Below are 20,564 nucleotides of genomic sequence, written 5' to 3'. Positions count from 1 at the left end.
CTCCTACTGACTTAACTGATCAGAGTGGCTGCTGTATGCTTTTCCCAATAGGTTAGAGAACAGAGGACCATCTCTTGTGAAAGGAAAGACGATACCGCTGTGATGTGCAACAATTCTTGAAATTCTTCCAAATGATGCTGAACATTAAATGATCTCACAGCTGATGTTATTAGATGTGCAGAAGAGGTCAAAGGGAAACACTGAAATTTAAATTCCTGTATCATTCAATCAAAATATACTTTTCACTAATATTGGCAACATTATATTAGTATATTTTATAATGCCTTGATGTGGGCTTTGGACGAATAAGCATTGAATACAAAAATCCAACTCATTTTCAATTTCATGACCATATTCAGCTGGATACTCCTGAAGAATATGCCTCTACATCCGATCTGGATATCACAACAAAAGTGGTTTGGGTCGAGTCTAAACTTTTGTTTGCACTAAGACTACAACTCAAAGTACAACTTGAATGCGACAGTGCTTACTCGGCCACACTCGTCAATACTGCACGTATCAAACTCCTTTCAAATAACCAGCTGTTCAAGAGATAGTAGTTGGAGGGTGGGGGTGGGTTGGGGAGGGTCCCTCCATTCAGGAGAAACTGACCCTCAGACCTCAACCCAAGGACACATGTAGAGAAAGTAGGGCAAATATGACCCTGTGCTTTAGAACTGGACACACGCTTGAAGCCTGCTGAGAAATAACAACATGGGAAGATGATAAGGCTCTGCATCTGTTGAAGAGGTTTTGGTAACTGTGGGTGTGTGTGTGTGTGACAGTCAGTACCTTGCTGCCTGTTAGCTGTGCCAGGTGAGGTTTCAGGTCCTCGCCAATTACAGAGTAGATAGCCACCAGACAGAACACGCTAGCCTTGCGAACACTGCTCTCTGTGTTGTCATAGCCCTGCAGAGAGACAAGACAGCATCACGCATCACGCATACACACACACATACACACACACACATACACACACACACACACACACACACGGTTAGCAGGAACATGTGAAGAGTCACAAAGAGTGCAGAGTACACGCAAACATTTCCAGGGACAAATAAGGCAAATAATTCCCAGTGTCCAAATATGCCTTTTAGAGCTGACAAAGATGTCTCTGCTGTGTCTTCTCCAAAAACCACTGCAATTCTGTTATCTAATAATAAATTAGTACACTTTCGCAAGTTTGATCAGATTCTGAGACTGTGAGTGTTCAGTCAGAACTAAAGAATAAAACAATTTCAGGTTTTTTGAGTAACTAATAGAATAAAATGCAGCAGTCCAAATCTATATTTCTATGAAACTCTTGCAGTGTCTGAACTGCAGCATGTAACGTTTAATCCTCGGGCGCAGACCTGCAGGAGTCCAGGAATGATGTCGGGCAGCAGCTGCAGTAAGGAGTCCTTGGCGATGCGTTCAATGACTTTGGTTTGCATCTTGATGGCAGCCAGGTTTATGGGGTAGTCAGCTGTCTGCACAATAGGGCACAGCACCTTGATGCACTGCTCTGGGTGGATGGAGCCGGCCAGGGTGGACGCCGCCTCCTCGGCTGCACGCACCACCTAAAAGCACATCAACGCAATTAAGATCAATAATATAAAATTTCACTGTGAATGCATCTTAAATTATTTCATGTGACAAATCCACTTGATTGAATATAATAAATCAATATAAAATAAAGTTTTTCTAAGTTATGGTCAAAAGCTGTTCCTGGGGCACTTGTAATAGTTACAGTCGCTACCCAGAGAGGCTGTTTTAGAGACCATGTTTTTACTATTTGTAGTAACTTAGCTTGTATCTTATGAACACAACACAAACTCTGCAGCTGTTTAGCCTCCCGGTGGACACAAACACAACTCCAAATAAATACTGTCCCTCCGTATCTGCTGGATGTATAAATAGGCAACAGTTTCTTAACACATTATCTAACTATCTATCTAAACTGTGTATTTTAAGCTTGATCTGCAAACCCCCCCCATATGTATTCTGCAGTTTTAATATGGGAGCTGTGTACCTCCTTGTGAGAGTCTTTATGAGCCTCCAGGGTCTTCATGATGGTTAGCTCAGCGTAGTTTTTGAAGCGGGCCGGCTGGTTCCTCAGAATTTCTTTCAGCACACGCAGGGCCATGGCACGGATGGTGTGCTGGGGGAAACAGCGGACAATCACTTAAAGGTAGAGATATCCTGCTATTTCATTCTTGAATACTTGCTGAATATCCACACAACCCTGAACCATCCCTCAGATATGCTGCTATGGGCCTAGGCTGCCTCCCATGATGTACTGAGCTCCTCCCTCCTCCTCTCCCTCACTGCTACAATTATTATTATTATCCTACTATTATTCACATTAATAATTGTCATTATTAGTACTATTATTCATATTTATTGATATCTGCACCACTACCACCTTTGCTGTTGTTGTGCTGTTGGAATTGAATTGAAACTGAATTAAACATACCTACCTTACATACACTCAGGAGTGTGATTCCCACTGGTGCCTGTTAAGCTCAGAGGGAATCAACATCCTCCACACACAAACATTAACAGTTTTATTGTACTATAATCAGCAAACCTCTACAGAAGCACACTCGCTCTGAGTCACATGTAGAGCCATCACAGAACGTACGTCTTTATCACCCAGGGTCTCCAGCAGGAGGAGGAGAATGGTTTTAAAGTGTTCATCCCACACAGACAGGCTGTCTTCACGTGTGATCTTCAGCAGCTCCACCAGGGCGACTTTACGCTCCTCAGAACGCTCGTTGTGATTGGACAGTTCCTTAAGCAGGTCGGCCACCAGGTCTGAGTGGTCATGGCCGACTGCTCGCCAAGAGAGGATGAGAAATAAAAGTTACACATCATATTGTGCATCACAAATACAGCTACTGACATGTTGCCATGGCCAAAAAATGATCCAATCTTAGCGTCATCCATCAGTCATTTCATCTTCAATTGTTTCAAGACTAGAAAAAAAACTTCCTATGCTTCGGGAAAATTGGTTTCCAATGCAAATATATTTTCAAGTAAAGTCATATCTCATATTCTGTCTGTCACGACAAAATGGATTGTAATTTCAATATACACGTTTTTACTTGTTTAGAGGAAGTTGCAATTTTAAGGCTGAACATAAAGTGACATGATGTCAAGATGCACAGATGGACAGCGTAGTGCATTCTGTATGAGGAACACGTCTCTCAATGCACATCAAAGTTTAAAGCTGGCCATGCAATGACAGCCTAAAGTCATAGCTCTACAGGACAAAAAATGACCTCACATTTTAAATGGCTTGAAAAGCCTATGGTTTTGAACATAAAAAATTTAAGTTTGTCTATACAGTGAATGGCTGTGCAACTTAATTCTAACATGTGATGTTATTAGGGTTGGGTATCATTTAAAATTTTATGATACTAGTACCAAAACCAGTACCCTTAAAGTGATACTGATACCAGTACTTCATTTGATACCCTGAATAAAATCCCACCTGTAGAAGCCATAGTAGTTGATTAATAGCTATTATTATTTTTATTGTTGTTATGGACAAGCAAGGTTATCTATTTTATTTTTTTCTTGTTTCAAATATCTGTTACATAAAAACATTTGGAAATTGTATCAGATCGCTCCGCATCCAGTTAGTTCATTCTCACAGGTAGTAGTATATGAGGAAAGACTAACTAACTTTTGATTAAACAAGTCCCTAAAGAACACTGAAAAGTCTAAAGAAGCAAGCAGAGGAATAGAGAGGCTGCAAATCCCGCCAATCAAACCAACTACACCTGAAGCAGCCGCAGCTGAAGCCAGAGGCTCTGTGAGTAAAATCAGCTGATCGCTGCCTATAGGGATCGATCCCTAGATGTTATATATTTATTTTGTCAATGGTTGTCCATGTCAAGTTGACATAATGTCTATGTGTTATATTATATAGATTATTAAATTGCTGTAGTTGTTAGTGTAATTAAGCTAATTTCATGTATACTGTTCTGGAGCTGCAGGTGTCTAGATATTCAGTTGTTGAGAAGAATCTCTAAAGATGTATTAGACATACTAACACAACCACGCAAAGATTCAGTTAATCACAGAGAATGCCACAACTGTTAGTAAAAGCATCAAGGCACCAGCTAGTTCTGCAGAAAAAGCAGGACAGGTTGGACTTAGTGAACACACGGGTAGTAGGTGGAGTTAAAAGAATTTGAACACCATGATAAATGGTGATGGAATTGAGAGAACTGAGTGTATAATGCACAAAGAGTGAGTTGAGTGAAGCTGCAGTCAGTAAATAGTCGGTCACTCAGTTGTTCAGTCATCAAGTCTGTCGGTCAGTTTCTAAGACAGCCAGCAAAACAGCCAGGCAGGGGAGGCACCTTTACCAGGAGCAAAGACCTTGGGGAACATCATCTTGTTTTCACCACTTTCCTGACGCCGGCCTGGAGAGGAGGGGGTGGAGGAGGGATGGAGGTGGAGAGGTGAGGGACAGAGGGGAGACAGGAGGGTGCAGAGCAAAGGATGTGATGACGGCAACAACAACTGACGCACAGACTGGCTTGTGGAGGAGCTGCAGACTCACACCTGAGTTTGTGGTAAACATAATGCAGAGAAAGGTTCACCTCCTTGCACTATTTCTTCTGTCATCTTGTAGAAATGTAATGTTCAGCCAACTAACCAAGTCAAGAGTCAAATCTAAAACAAAAAATCATTGCCACAATCGTGGGTGAGGTGTCAACACCACTTAACAGAGGTAGCCTTGTAAGGTGTCTTCATTTATGTTGTCAAAATGATATGATACAGAACATTACACAATGGGGGAATGATGGATGCAGAATGATAAGGGAAAAGTCAAGACTGAAAGCTTGTGGACACAACTTGTCCTTGTCCCGTGACACTCTTTTTACATTTTTGACCAGAACTAAGAAAGTAAGCAAACAACAACAATGAAAATGTCAGTTTCTTCAAAACTACAAAAAATTATCTCAGATTTTCTTCACTTAAGCTCGAAATCACAAAACACTGTGACCCTCAGGAGTAAGCATATACTGTAAGACACTGAATAAAGAGAACAAAACGTTTTAGTTGTCTGTATCAGAGCACCTCAGCTGTAAGTGAATTGAGAAAATGCCTTTAAGAGTGTCTATTGAAGCCACAGTTTGATAAGTGTATGCAAGATGGTTGCAGCACATTCTGTGCATGTGTGAAATATACGTCAGTGACATAATATGCAAGGGACAATACTTTAAAATCAAGCAGGGGATTAAAACTACTTTGTTCCAGAATGAGAACACTTCCAAAACTCACAAGGTACGTGCTTTATGTTGTATGATTTCTGTCTGCTGCGATAATTACATCGCCGGTGGTATGAACTCACAGTCTCGGAACTGCTCCACGTCATCGTCAAAGACAGCCTCCTTCAGGGCGCTCTTGTCATATGTGCAGATTGTTTCTCCGTAGCCATAAGGAGCGAACTCGCGGCCCCGTGGCCCAGAGAACGAGCGAGGTGATGGCGTGTTGAGTAGTGACGTCTTGTTGTCTAAGGCGGTGCGGCCCCCTTCCACCATGTCTAAGCCCAGGCGGGCGTCAGAGCCAGTAGAGGACGACACGCCTTCTCGTCCTGCCTGTCAGACAGAAGGGTAGGTGGGAAGATATGAGACAGGATTAATGCCACTGTTTTTAATGATGATCACTTACATTGAAAGCACATTATAAAAGGATCTGGTAATGACAAGTATGAACAGCAGGAATGATTATAGCAAGCCTATTCTTCAGTTGAGAGACAACTGAAGAAGTTGCAAATGTTACGACATACTGCATCATCCCTCTTGCCCTCCTGTCTGATTGGCTCATTCAGGTCCTCCTGGCTCCGGTAGCTGAAGCTCTGGATGGCTTCGGTGACACCGCGCAGCGAGCTGTAGATCTCTTCCGAGTTCATGTTCTCGGTGTCATACTCCATCATGCTACCAGACACACAAACACAGAAAGAAATATACACACAATTTACATGACAAGCATATCTGGAGAAGAAACACAAGCATGTATTAGTGTTGCCACCATGCAAAGTGTTGGCCAGGTTAGATTAGGTTTTAGAAAGGGAAAGGCCAGGTGTATGTAAACTGTCGTTTCATTGTCTATTTTGAATTGGACACACACCACATCAGCTCATCCTTTGAAGCAATGTAAATTTAATTGATACATTTTTTTTTCATTTGATTAGAGATGATGGAGTAATATGCATTCTGTGAGAAACTGACACACATGAAAACTATCCGATACTGTCAACTTAGAAGGATCAGGGTCTGGCTTCCTTCAGGGAATAATCTCCTTTGTGTCTCAGCCCGCCTCTTTACCTGGGTGAATATGCTCTGCGCAGGACCCTTAGGGAGGGGGCAGCAGGGGTGGAGTGGGGCGGAGGAGGAGGAGGAGGGCTAGGGGTGTGCTTTGACAGTCCGTCGACACCCCAACCCCACAACCGACTGTTGCCACAGCGCAGCCGGGAGGGAAGGATGGACAGACAGGAGTGAGAGAGCGAGGCGAGGCGGATGGAAATCAACAAGAGGAGGGGAGGAGGAAGAGGAAAACAACAAGTGTGCAGAGAGAGAAAGAGAAAAGACAAACAGAAACTAGTCTGAGCTTTAAGGTTATAGGAAAGTGTTAATTCAGAGGAGAGCATTGGAAAGTAGTGGAATCCCACTAAGTCAGCTTTACATAAAATAAGAATTGTCATGAGTGAGGGGCCATTTTCCACATGTTTTAGCTCAATATGAAGTGTACTTTAAGTTCAACTAAGGTCATTACAACCAGAAGATACAATATGTGTTTGGGTGGCAGATAAAATGACTGTCCAGTGCATCAGGCGAGTGAGCTGCTGTCAGAGAGAAACACACTATATTGAGGGAAGCGTAATTATAAGTCAGGGGTCCACATTACGCTGACACAGGAGACAAAAAGGTGCATGGACCTCCCCTGTTGTCTACTGTATATTAACAGCCTTGTATGACAACATCAAATAGTCTGGTTATCAAATGTTTTATTAAGGTAGTAAAAATGTTATCAGTTGTGGGTAAAATGTGTTTTGTGGGTTGTATTTGATCTGTTGCGAAAAACTTTTGGCTTCTTTATTTCTACCAAAAATGCTTGGAGAAAGGATGTGTTGTAACCTCTCTGAGCAACTCACTCAGTGTGATGCTCCTACCAACCCGCCTCCTAGGTTCCGCGTTAGTTTGTTAGTCAGTTAGCAGCAGTATCCATGTGATTAAACCACGGCCATGCAGTATGACAGGAGGTGCGGTGTGTTGTAGGTAACTGTTTAATAACAGATCGGTGATTGGCTACCTTGGAGACAGTCCTCCGTGGGAACAGTTTGTGGGAGAGGTGAGGGGGCTGGTTCTGCTGGGGGTGTGGCGCGACGGCGTCCGGCCAATGGTGTTGCTCGGAGACCCCTGGAAGGCAAGGAAACAATAAAGAAATATAAATGTCGCAACGCTGCTGTCTGATGGTCCTACTGATCTACGAGCATCTAGCTTTGTCGTTACTACTGTATGGTCTCCTTTGAGGTTGATACACAATTTTTCGTCTGAGCTGGTCTTCTGTAGAACTGAACGTTGCCTCTCGAAGAAAGGGAGGGAAGAGGAAGCACAAATAGGGCCATGAAAACTCTACTCTTACTGCCTAGTATATATGAAGGTAGAAATTTAGAAGATGTTACCACTTCAGAGACCTTCTAGTTCTCACCGAGGCTTACAAGACTGGATTTGCAGGAATAACTATACCATAACTTTTATACCATATACAGTAACTAACATATAACTTTGTCCCTTAACAGGAATTGTACAACCACTGTATCATCTGTACCCTTTGTTGAGAACTGAATAAAGGATGTTTTCTTATATATACCCATCTCCTCCTCCTTATTCTTATACGGATTAATAAACAACCCTCTGAAGCAGGCGGTATCCAGCCACTCAAAGGTAAATTCGTGAACTCTAGCAGGCTAGGTAAAAAAACTAGGGGCGGGGCCATCCTGTCAAAATGAACAGAGAATGACCTTTGCCAAAACAGTAGACAATAACCTAAAGTCATATTATACTTTAGTCCTGAATCCACACACGTAGGGCAGTATATAACCGGAAACTACTATTCAGGCTAAAAGGCAACAAGCCCGAGGAAAGGTGAGCTGCTACAGAGTGAGTTTAAACACAGCTACATAAGGTAACAACGGTAAGAAACACTTCAAGATTGTGGGGTTTCTGACCAATGGTCCAGCCAATCTAAAGCAGTTATTACTAGTACTTGCTAGTACTCACAATATAGCTCATAGGATGTGGTCCTCAAAGCAATAGAACAATAAACAATAACAGGTTAAAACGTCTTTAAGTATCTTTAACCAAGTCCGGTTGCCCTTGATTTAAACCTTTCTTGGATAACTATGACCTGGATGACCGAGAACCTTCACAGACTTCTTCAGTTCAGAAGTAAAGAAGTCTCTTGGATGAGCTGAAACATCTTCTAGTATTTTTAAACAAGTCCAGTTGATTTTTCTTTGGATAATAGGTAGTAAAGTTCTGTAACAGAGGCAAAAGAGGTGCAGGCTGCTTGACGAGCCTAGGCCCCTTACAGGTACTCAGGTGAGCCTGGGTCAGGTTCCCAGTATGAGTGATTTGAAATACTACAGTGTTTCATTTGACTTACCACACTGCTGCTGGTGTTGCTGGAGTTCTTCAGGTGGTTGTGCAGCAGTTTGGTGGCTCCGTCTTGGAAGGTTTTGGGCAGCGCTCCCAGCAGCATGGTGAACTCTGGGGTGTTGAGCTCAAACAAAGCGATCAGCACCACCTGGGCCGCCTGGAGGCAGTGTAGTACAACAGGTTAGGATGGAGGACACAATGCATTAGAAAACGTTCAGATGGTTTCCTTGGTTCCAGAAATACCTTGACCATGCGTTTCTAACAGCAGTTTCACCAGAGTGAGTCAGAGAAGCCATTATGACATTTTTATATATAAAGCTCAGATAATCCAGGTTGTGACTGAATTGCTGTAGCATTTGACAATTTTCCACATGGTCAGCATCTGTAAAACCACAGAGGACCAATCCAATGCAAAGGCTAACGTTAATAAAGGTCAATAAAAGTCTAAAACCACGGAAACCAGCTTTTCAGCTCCACAGTTCACTTCTTGGTGGACTAACGTGTACATTAGCCTGTAGAAAGAAATTGTTAAAAGGTGAGTGTTCAACGTTGCAGTCAGCGGAAAACTAAAGAAGTATACAACTATCAAGGACATATGACTCAGGCTCTATCAGTGTTGCAACATGCAAGTGAATGCAGATCAAACTTGAGGGGGGCTGTAGAAAGTACTTGTTTGCTATGGTTGCTGTGGAATAGAAGATCTCTGGTTCATCAGAAGACAGTATACTGTATGAAGACAGAAACGAAAAGGTCTTTTTACTCTAGCAGATATTTGAGGGACAACCATCACATTTTTGTGGGTTAATAAATAAAAAAAATCTATTTTTACAGGTAGATGTCACTGTCACTATATGCCACCAAAAGAATGAATAAAACATTGGTTATTGTCACTCCTGTTGTTTTCCCTTCTCTTTTCCGTCATGCTTCGGTAATGTAAATGTTAAGTATACCGTTGCAATGTGTCAGTGAGTTAGCTTTGGGATTTAGCTTATATATGTATTTTGGTGAAGCTGCACCGTGAATCACGTCATGCTTTATTAGCTACCAGCAGTTCCTGATTGCTGTAAACATGGAAGTCCAGACAAGAATCACCATGATTTCTTTTGATACAGAGAAAAATCTAATATGTGATTATTATGAGGCAAAATCTGAAGTGTTTGCTGAGTGGATTAATCGATGTCTGAGTGTTCAGGTTAGGCTGAGATATGACTGAAAAATTATTGGGTTATATACTGAACTGATTATATTATTATATTATAATATATATTATATTATTATATTCTGTACATCAGGCTAGCAAACTCAAGTGGGATGAAACATGTAACAGTATATACACTCAGTGGCCGCTTTATTAGCTACACCTGTACAATCAATTACAATTCAATACAACAACATTGCCATGAATTCATAAAGTTTCTACATTATACTGAAAAGGTGTTTCTAATTTTGTGTCCTTACATTTACATACATTAGGGGGGCATAATATTAGAAACCTCTGAATATAATGCAGTAGAACAGTTGTTAAGTACAACACTAACAATAACTCGGACCTCAGCGCTCAAACATATAATGGAATTAACATCTCAATGTTACATCATAAAAGTAGACTTTATGGCAGAAAAGTTGCATTGGATTGCATTAGACTGTACACATGTACCTAATAATGTGGCCACTGAGTGTGTATAATTAGGGGAGATTGAAAAGTGCTTAATTTGTGGAAAGATCGAACTCTCAGCACTTTGTAATGACATCTAGCACTTGTTCCTATCAGGCTTGAGCACACTCATTGTATGTTGCTTTTGACAAAAGCAAAAGAATTATGTAAAGCTTCTGAATACTGCTACTTGCCATTTTACATACAGATATAACACAAACACTTTACTTTTAATATGTATTTTGACTCTCTCTTTTTACAAAAATAAAATGTTAACAACATGCAGGTATGCAGGTGGATGAGAGGCTGTTAAGGTGAGTCAGACAAACAAAATGTGTTAGGCACACAGTAGTAACTAAACAGCATTCACTTCAATGTTGAGCAATTAAATTGGCTTAAAAGTCCATTCATACAAAGCAACAAGCATTTCCTGTAAAAAAAAATTTATTTGGTGAGTGATCAATTTGCAAAGCACAGAATGATTTTTAGGTTGTTACAGCAAAATAGCTGGAGTGTAAATGTTTGAGGTGAGTGAGAGATGCCACACTCAAGTTTTCACGGTGTTGAAGGTGTTGGTTAGGCACCAGGCAGGCGGGGCATTGCGTGCTTATCGTGTCGTGTTGTGATTGGCTGCGGGAGCGGGCTCTACCTGCTTACACCTTTCTTCCTGGTTGCCCTCAGCGGACAGTAAGGCTGCAGTACTGGACCTGCCAGCTAGCTCCTCGCTCACCCAGTTTTGAAGGGTCTGGGCAGATTGGCAAGGCAGAATGGGCATTACAGCATGACACAGGTCCTCCGCCATCACATATGGATGCAATACTCAGCTGATCTTTCAACTGTTCCATCCTAGATATTTGTTCAGCTTGCCTAGAGGTGAGGCCCTAAAACTAGGTGAGGATTTTCATTTAGAAGAACAGCAGCGGACAAACAAAATAAGGGACACAGACGGCTAACATGACGCGGGTCAGACAAGTGGAAGATAACGGGCCATTGATCCAAGGCTAGTCACACAGAGAGTGTCCTATTAACTGCTGCTAAACAAACACTACAGGCTGAAGACTACAAATGAAAAAAACTGTGGCGGTATACAAGATGCCACTGGCTGTTGAGTGTGTCCTCTGATTGGTTGCCAAGCAAACATTTATGTTTTAGGAATGATGGATTTGTTCTGCAGATAAATATTCTAAAATCAATTAACAGTTTAATCTAATTTCATACCAATTCATGAAAGTCATACTAAACAAGTCTCTAAGCTGTTAGCAAGTTTGCTTACCCACTTGAGGCTAAACAAAAGAACCTAAAAGACAAGATGTCTTTGTAATGTGAGAGCTAATGTGCCCTCTCTTCATTAACCTGGAAGCATGAGAATTTAATTGTGTACCCTAAATTTCCGTGGTTTAGAACTGTGACATTAGACCATAGGATTTAACCATTATTTCCTGTATCACACCTTATTTGACCAAATACTAAAATAATAGTTAATATTCTCTAATCACTCCAATGATTAAGATTAAAAAGTTAAATCATGTAGTGATAGATACGTCCTATTGAAAATAAGAATGAATATGAATTTTAAAAAGGCAGTGAAGAAGGATAGAAAAAAGATCATTCTAGAGGAAACTTCATGTTTAGGTTTTGTCTAAGCAAAGACTTTTCCCATTGTCAGGATGAAAACCATGGCCATACCTTCCTGACATCGGAACTTTTGGGTTCAGTGGTCCAGGTGATGATGCGAGATACGGCCAGGCGTGTCTCGCTGGAGTTGACAAAGTCTGTGGGGTCCATCTGCCGAGCCAGGGACTCAATGTACTTCAAAATGGCCACCTTAACCTAAAGAGACAACAAACATTTGGTCACATGTCTCACTAAAGTTGTATTAATCACACTAACCAATCTAAATCATCTTGGCTGTAAATACAATCACAGTCTTTCTCATTTGACTTTACCTTGAGATTAGGTGTCTGAGTCTGATCGACGATAAATCTCATCAGAATGTTGAACTGTTGGTCAAATGGGAAGGACTCCCTGAAGATAAGAAATGAGAGGTTCACTTTTTGCTTAGTATTAGACGGTTTATCTCATACATTATCGAACAAGCTTTAGTTTATGAGATTGATTTTGAGTACCAACCAGCTCAAAGATATACACTAGTTGACCACTAATTGAGATCACAACACAAACTGTGACAGAGTAAACTAGAAAAGAAACATTACTTATGGGAAACTCAAAGACAGAAATCTAAAGAGGCCTATCTCTCCAAATGTAACCGTGGTGCCTGGCTTGTGTTTCAGACCTCGTGATATCCAGGGCCTTCTGGACTTTGGCCTGGACTGAGCCTAGCAGGTCTGCCCCCATCTTTTTCAGCAGCTGGGTGAGCAGGACAAAAAGCCAGTCCTGCAGGTCCTCCCTGTGTACTGTGACGAAGTCCACTAGGGTCTCCAGGAACATGCTGAACACCTGACAACATGTGCACAGTTCAAAATTATTACACAGCATGGCTCAATTTGACTAAAATAATATTTAACTGCTCACGTTCAGTCAGATTTAGGTTCACGTCTGTAATAATTTGGATAAAAAAAAAAAAAACACACTTACTCTCTGTTAAATCCACAGCAAGACAGACCATGCAACAAGACACACTTCATTAGTTTCAAGAAAGTCACAGCTTCATCGTTTATTGCTGTATTTTGGATACCATGCTTTTACACTTCATCATAATAATTAGTTGTGAAGAGCATTTGGTACAATTCATCTTCTTTACCTTGCTGTGTGGATCTGCAAACATCCTTGTGAAGATCTCACAAAGTCTCTTCAACTCCACTCGGCTGCAATAAACAGAAGACAAACAGGACGTAAAGCATGGCTGGGATTGCCAAATAGTTCTATTTGCTTCTCATGTTAAAAGTCCAAGAATCTTCCAAAGCAGAGCTTAATATTTACATTCTTTCATGTATCTACAAAGCTAAGGTAGGTGCTAAGAAATGCTCTGACAATCTAGTCACTTTTATCCCCCCTTCAGCATAGTTCAAGACAACGGGTCTGTCCCCCATACCCACGCTTGGAGGTATTCAGCAATTAAGTGCGAGTTCACGTGTGACCAGGTAAGTAGGTGTGTGAAAAGTACTAACACAGTACACTTGATGTGGACCAGAGATGCTCACAAGTCCAAGTCATGTCTCAAGTCTCTGAGCTAGAGTCCAAGTCAAGTCTCAAGTCTCTGAGCTAGAGTCCAAGTCAAGTCTCAAGTCTCTGAGCTAAAGTCCAAGTCAAGTCTCAAGTCTCTGAGCTAGAGTCCAAGTCACGTCTCAAGTCTCTGAGCTAGAGTCCAAGTCAAGTCTCAAGTCTTTGAGCTAGAGTCCAAGTCAAGTCTCAAGTCTCTGAGCTAGAGTCCAAGTCACGTCTCAAGTCTCTGAGCTAGAGTCCAAGTCAAGTCTCAAGTCTTTGAGCTAGAGTCCAAGTCAAGTCTCAAGTCTCTGAGCTAGAGTCCAAGTCAAGTCTCAAGTCTTTGAGCTAGAGTCCAAGTCAAGTCTCAAGTCTCTGAGCTAGAGTCCAAGTCAAGTCTCAAGTCTCTGAGCTAGAGTCCAAGTCACGTCTCAAGTCTCTGAGCTAGAGTCCAAGTCACGTCTCAAGTCTCTGAGCTAGAGTCCAAGTCAAGTCTCAAGTCACTGAGCTAGAGTCCAAGTCACGTCTCAAGTCTTTGAACTAGAGTCCAAGTCAAGTCTCAAGTCTCTGAACTAGAGTCCAAGTCAAGTCTCAAGTCTCTGAGCTAAAGTCCAAGTCAAGTCTCAAGTCTTTGAGCTAGAGTCCAAGTCAAGTCTCAAGTCTTTGAGCTAGAGTCCAAGTCAAGTCTCAAGTCTCTGAGCTAAAGTCCAAGTCAAGTCTCAAGTCTCTGAGCTAGAGTCCAAGTCACGTCTCAAGTCTCTGAGCTAGAGTCCAAGTCAAGTCTCAAGTCTTTGAGCTAGAGTCCAAGTCAAGTCTCTGAGCTAGAGTCCAAGTCACGTCTCAAGTCTCTGAGCTAGAGTCCAAGTCAAGTCTCAAGTCACTGAGCTAGAGTCCAAGTCACGTCACAAGTCTTTGAGCTAGAGTCCAAGTCAAGTCTCAAGTCTTTGAACTAGAGTCCAAGTCAAGTCTCAAGTCTCTGAGCTAAAGTCCAAGTCAAGTCTCAAGTCTTTGAGCTAGAGTCCAAGTCAAGTCTCAAGTCTTTGAGCTAGAGTCCAAGTCAAGTCTCAAGTCACTGAGCTAGAGTCCAAGTCACGTCACAAGTCTTTGAACTAGAGTCCAAGTCAAGTCTCAAGTCTCTGAGCTAAAGTCCAAGTCAAGTCTCAAGTCTTTGAGCTAGAGTCCAAGTCAAGTCTCAAGTCTCTGAGCTAAAGTCCAAGTCAAGTCTCAAGTCTCTGAGCTAGAGTCCAAGTCAAGTCTCAAGTCTCTGAGCTAGAGTCCAAGTCACGTCTCAAGTCTCTGAGCTAAAGTCCAAGTCACATCTCAAGTCTTTGAGCTAGAGTCCAAGTCAAGTCTCAAGTCTTTGAGCTAGAGTCCAAGTCACGTCTCAAGTCTCTGAGCTAGAGTCCAAGTCAAGTCTCAAGTCTCTGAGCTAGAGTCCAAGTCAAGTCTCAAGTCTCTGAGCTAGAGTCCAAGTCACATCTCAAGTCTCTGAGCTAGAGTCCAAGTCACGTCTCAAGTCTCTGAGCTAAAGTCCAAGTCACATCTCAAGTCTTTGAACTAGAGTCCAAGTCAAGTCTCAAGTCTCTGAGCTAAAGTCCAAGTCAAGTCTCAAGTCTTGGAGCTAGAGTCCAAGTCAAGTCTCAATTCTCTGAGCTAAAGTCCAAGTCAAGTCTCAAGTCTTTGAGCTAGAGTCCAAGTCAAGTCACAAGTCTCTGAGCTAGAATTTTCTATCACCTGCTGCGTTCAATCCAGGCTGCTTATAAACCTGCATAGCTATAAGGAATTCTGTAACTATAACCTGTTTTTTACTTACAGAGCACAACCATGTAATGTGCACTGCAATTAATGACTATGTAAGTCAACACATCCCCCAGACTGATGGGGATGATGAATGGCACAGCATCAGCCGGTGTTTGTTGTCCTCACTCATGTGTGGCTGTGCGCAGCTGATACTACGTGTTGGCAGGTTATAGGTAACGGAGGGAGTGGAATAACAGCAAGTTCATAAGAAGTTTCCTAAAAATAAACATTGTTCATGAGTCCCGCACCTCGAGTCTGAGTCAAGTCTGAAGTCTTCTGAAGATGAGTCTCAAGTCGAGTCTGAAGTCAGTGTGTGTGCGACTTAAGTCGGACTTGAGTCCGAGTCTCAAACTCGAGTGTCTAATGTCTGCCGTATCGTTCAGAGCTATTACACAATCACAAACAGCTGCTTTTACTGTTTAGCAGATGACACATAGTTACAGCCTTTGGTAACACTTGAGCAAGCTGAACATTACCCACCTCAGTACCCTCTGGCTCTTGAGGAGATTCTGCAGGCCCAGCAGGCCCTCCTTCCTCTCTGACCAGTTGGAGCTGGCACAGTGGTTCAGGATCTCTGCGACATCCTCTGTCTGGCGCAGGTAATGGGGGATGCCACCGTTCCTTGAGCCATATGAGCGCTCAGAGCAAGCACTGGACGCGTCGCTGTTGGCATCATCATCAGAGTACATCCCCGGTGATTCGTACCTCCGCCTCAACGGCTTCCTCTGAGAAAGAAAGAAGAATGTGAAGAAAATGTACGACACGCAGTATGGTACCTAAATGTTACCCTGTCTCAGCAGGAAATGTGCTGAGGCAAATAAACTCAGCCATGAGGTCTAAATCTTTGACACAAGGTTGCCAGTTGCATCAGGTAGCCATGCAGATTTCTGTACATTTCATGTTTTCTTCTGATACTTTTAGGTTTAAGGGTAACTTTTGTTTTAAATGAACATTAAAAGCCAGTCAAGCAGTGCCACAAGGAAGCAAAGGTCTTGACTACAAATGCAAACAGTAGAGCATATTTAATCTTATGGACTTTTGAAAAAAAGAAATACAGACATATGAATAATGTACCAAAACAATGAAGTTCAATACATTAATAACACAATGTGAAAAAAATTAAACTTTGCCAGGGTACCATAAAAGCACACAACTGGGATGCGATGAGCTTAAAATTCAAGGGAGAATTTTGTTTACAAAATCTATAAAAAGGGGGGTGGGGTGGAGGGGCGCCATGAGCCAATATTATGAGGCAAGCTGCATCATTGTTTTCTCAACTTGATTAGTGCATGATGGCGTGGATATATACGAACAGTATGTAAAATGACCAACTACCTTATTCCTGGAGTCTCCTAATAGCTGAAATGGTAACAAACAACCAAGAGGGAAAGAGGAGAGAAGGGAGATTTAAAGGGGGAACAAAGAACAAGTACAGTCCTTCTGGGTATGCAATAGAGGACAAAATTAGACATTTTACATTTTAACTGATGTGGGAATGGTTCAGAAACTCTTAATAAAGGGTCAGAATAAAGAAAAGAAGGAACATATGGCATCTTAATGTATCCCTTAGGCTTAATGATATTCAGCATCTATGAACATACATCCCTTACAAAAGTTGACTACATTCTGCTCACTTAGTTTACATTAAACGATTAAAGTCTGGAAAACATTCATTCAAAATCAGGTGAGCCTTGAACTTTAAACAGAGCGACTAGTTAAATGTGTTAATGTGTTATGAAGTGTGTGTTGCAGATAAAAAAGAATAAATTATTCTGCAAACTGGTGTTGGTTGCTTGGCTATTGGAGTTAGACGAGATTTCAGCAACCAGCCTGTTTTTCCATGTTTGAAAAACAGAAAGCAAAATCAATGGAAGAATGGCAAGTGTGTTCTACCAGTCATTGCAGGAAGGACTGATCTAGGTCTTTAATCAAAGTAAAGAACTCGCACTGGTGTATGTTGCAGAGAAATGCTTACTGTGCTCCATCAGAACAATGAGCAAACCAAACATTGGGGTCTGACGTTGCTCATTAATGGCAAAACCCCCTTAACCAGTGTACAAAGTTGAGCCCTATTTAAAGGTGGGATCACTAAATCTAGTCTTTTTGTCAAATTTTGTGAATATCTCCTCAAGGTCTGATAGCCAAAAACAATCCAGTGTTTGTTCACAGTCTGGCTCTGTAAATGGGGAAACAAAGTGGGCCGAGCCATGCAACACTATTCCAGCCGTTCCAGCCATGATGTGGTGGCCAGGTCACGTTAGATGACTCGCCCGCGGACATTTAACTTATTTCTACTTTGCCAAATTATGCTGTTGTTTGCTATAGTAGGAGGAGAGTTGTGAGCATCGTTGCCGTGTCGTTTCTCAAGAATTGCTTTTTTATATACTGTTCAGAGAATGATGGAAGAGTCAGGACAAAAAGGCCTACAATTATTTATTAAGTATTTATTGACATTTATATAAAAATGTTGTCAGTGCTTCCCAGCTGTATTTAGCAATAATTCATAGTCATATATTTAATCATGTTTAATCAATTTATGTGACCTGGACCCAGATAAGTGGCAGAAGAAGATGCAAATTTAACCAATATTATACTATTTTAGTCATGTCAGTATAAAAACCTTGTTTTAGTGCCTGCTTTAACAGCATTACCCTCTAAATAACAGCACACTTGTTAACATGTGTTGTCCTGAAGGCAAAGATTCCACAGCATCTTACCAGAGCATCAGCAACTGCTGCCTCCACCTCTGTGCCAGTGTTCAGGACCCTCATGGCGTTGACTGACGCAGAGATTCTTGCTTGGTGAATCAAACCATACCGGTCTAGATGGGAAGCGGGAAAAGAAAAAGGTAAAGGAAGACGGTGAGTGAAGCTTGGCAGTAAATGAAATGTGGCCATTGTAACTTACCTGACTGGACAAAAGAAAAAGCAAAGGATGGTTTTCTTACTGTTTCTTTTGGACTCATTTGAATGCAATACACTGTAAATGAATGAGCTGAAAAGATCACTACTGGGGAATATTCTCAAGGTCTCCAACCACCAAAAGCAAAGTGAAAAGACACGTGACAAAAGAAAAACCCAATTAGAGGTTGACCAAATTCTTAGGCAAAAGCACAGGCATACATTAAAGCTATGCCCTTTCCCTGGGAGATGAAGCATACAGAGCACCAACTATGCACCAAAGAGGAAAACCAACAAATATGAGCTTATATGTTACAAATTAAAATGCCAGAGGCACATAAAAGGCTATAGATCACAATTCCACAAAAATCACAGCTAAAATCAGAAATATATAAGGCACTGAAAATGCAAAGTGGTGATTAAGGGACAAGCATGAACACATAATGTTTCCCTTTGCATGCCAAACAAATACAACTTGACTATCCTTACCTTCCCAGTTTGCTAACATACTGAATAAAATGCTCTAAAATACTCTGAAGGGGAAATAAAGTAAGTGAATGATGGATGCTGCCTGCAGACATAACACTTAACACAACCACAGAGGCATGCTGGTTCAGTAGGCATTATTGCCTCTAAGATGTGGAATTTGGGGGAGAACCGAGAGAGACTGGGAGGCTGGGAGGGCTGGGCATGCAGGTCACCTGACTGGCTGTGAGGGTCAGCTGTGGAGAGAGCACTGGTTGAACGGGAGTGACGTCGGGAGGCTGCAGGGGACAGGAGAGGTGGCCGACACCCAGACCAGGGGGTTAGTGACACAGACTACAGGTAGAACACCAACCTCAGAGGTAAGACTCAGGAGCCGCTGTCACACTGCTGCACTGACATTAGATTTCACTGACCTGATTCTGTCATGCGTTTGTTTTAGTTTGAAAAATAAATGTATGAGGGCTCTAGCTTGATATTTACATCAACCTTTGACTTCTGCTCTATGAAGCAGATTAGAAATAACCTGCTAATTCCACAACCAAAATCACTGCTTGTTCTTGTTTTGATAAAAAGATTAAGATGTGGCTTGACTTGGCAAGAGATTTCAGTTAGTTCTGCAGTGTAAAAAGGTTCACAGCTACATGAATTATACTACAGTACAGTATAGTAGGGGGTGGCTTTGTCCTTCATAACAAATAAGAAATCCTAAAATAAGGAGGAAGTGTAATTCATTGGTGAGCATTCATCAGTCTGCTGTAAATAAGGCTTACTTAAACAGAACGTATAGAAGCAATCTTCAGTTTCAAGTCTGGAGAGTTTAAAAATGACCAACAGCTCCATCTCTTAGACTGATCTGGTCTACAGAAACAACAACAAAGAAGCAGTTGACCCATGCTAAGCTAACTAAGCACTAAAGCAGTGAAATGCTGAGTGGTGACATACTTCAAAACTCCTGTTTTCTAGATTCCTTGATGACAAAGCAACGGCTCCAGAATTAAGACATCACTTCCCAGAATGTAACAGTATAAGAGCTTCAGCAGCTGGCTGCAGGGGTACCATCAGCTATGAATACTGACTGTAATGATTGCTTGTTGTTTCTGTTGCGTCTACTTCCTCCATTACAGTACAGTACGTCTTCCACAATCTTTATTGATGGTACAACATTTGAACACAGAAACTATTCAGAAACTATTTAAACGCATGAACCAAACTTAAAACAGTCCAAAATAAAGAAGATACATTTGAAGATTCTTCATCAAAGAACAAAACAATAAATAACAGTAGTAATATGTTGCACCCCCCACGGAACAGTAATCTTCCCTAACACCTGAAAGATACCGTTAGTGCATGCACAGTCAAAGACAGGCGGTAGAATGGCCATACGACACTACAGCCGCAAAGACAGGGACACTCACTGGGAGAAGAAGCCAGACATCTATTAGCTCAGCGGTACTCACCCAGAGGAGCAAAGCCCCGAGCAGGGCTGGTGTCGCGGCTGCTCTCGCGACTGGTGTCGCGACTGCAACCCTGACTCATGCTGGGTCGGGGAATGCGGCTCCGGGCTAGCGTGCGGTAGGGAAGAGCAGCAGGAAGAAGAGCTTTACCACACAGGCTGGCTGTCAGGACAACAAGTTAGGTGGGAATGTCAGTGTTCGTTCATGGGGGAGTGTGGTGAGTCAGAAATGAGGAAAAGAAGAAGGGTAGAGGTTATGAGAGAAGAAAACCAAAAGTATAAAGACCTGCAGACTGTGCCTCCAGGATACAATATTTATTACACCCAACAAAGGTTTGCAGCATAAACAATCTATGTTCAGCAAGTGTCCTCTGTTAGAGTGAGCTGAAGTGGTCGCCTCACGCACACGCCCACCCACCGCCGAACTTGAATTGTCTTTAACATTT

At 41.9% G+C, this 20,564-nt stretch overlaps 1 protein-coding gene across 29 annotated transcripts in view; it reads right to left on the bottom strand.

Moving 5' to 3' along the window:
• clasp1a (cytoplasmic linker associated protein 1a) overlaps positions 1–20,564 on the bottom strand; it is a 90,804-nt gene that overhangs the window by 3,744 nt on the left and 66,496 nt on the right. For 3 of the 29 annotated variants that reach the window (XM_038719644.1, XM_038719646.1, XM_038719669.1), the window contains 21 exons: positions 20,123–20,281; positions 18,881–18,943; positions 17,997–18,100; positions 16,615–16,638; positions 15,760–16,004; positions 13,079–13,142; positions 12,913–12,915; positions 12,611–12,774; positions 12,264–12,342; positions 12,004–12,147; positions 10,967–11,062; positions 8,671–8,820; positions 7,315–7,421; positions 6,330–6,455; positions 5,792–5,939; positions 5,354–5,600; positions 4,356–4,418; positions 2,627–2,817; positions 2,015–2,143; positions 1,356–1,562; positions 793–909 (listed from right to left, as the gene is read on the bottom strand). In XM_038719644.1, coding sequence (XP_038575572.1) covers positions 793–909; positions 1,356–1,562; positions 2,015–2,143; positions 2,627–2,817; positions 4,356–4,418; positions 5,354–5,600; positions 5,792–5,939; positions 6,330–6,455; positions 7,315–7,421; positions 8,671–8,820; positions 10,967–11,062; positions 12,004–12,147; positions 12,264–12,342; positions 12,611–12,774; positions 12,913–12,915; positions 13,079–13,142; positions 15,760–16,004; positions 16,615–16,638; positions 17,997–18,100; positions 18,881–18,943; positions 20,123–20,281 — 2,630 coding nt within the window. The remainder of the gene's footprint in view (positions 1–792; positions 910–1,355; positions 1,563–2,014; positions 2,144–2,626; positions 2,818–4,355; positions 4,419–5,353; positions 5,601–5,791; positions 5,940–6,329; positions 6,456–7,314; positions 7,422–8,670; positions 8,821–10,966; positions 11,063–12,003; positions 12,148–12,263; positions 12,343–12,610; positions 12,775–12,912; positions 12,916–13,078; positions 13,143–15,759; positions 16,005–16,614; positions 16,639–17,996; positions 18,101–18,880; positions 18,944–20,122; positions 20,282–20,564) is intronic. The other 26 variants (XM_038719648.1, XM_038719651.1, XM_038719667.1 and 23 more) reach the window with 23 other exon arrangements.

Source organism: Micropterus salmoides, unplaced genomic scaffold (assembly GCF_014851395.1).
Source record: "Micropterus salmoides isolate LMB-PRFRI ecotype aquatic unplaced genomic scaffold, ASM1485139v1 Ms_hic_scaffold_15, whole genome shotgun sequence".
In the NCBI taxonomy this organism is placed as follows: Eukaryota; Metazoa; Chordata; class Actinopteri; order Centrarchiformes; family Centrarchidae; genus Micropterus; species Micropterus salmoides.
This window is presented reverse-complemented; position numbering and strand designations above follow the sequence as displayed.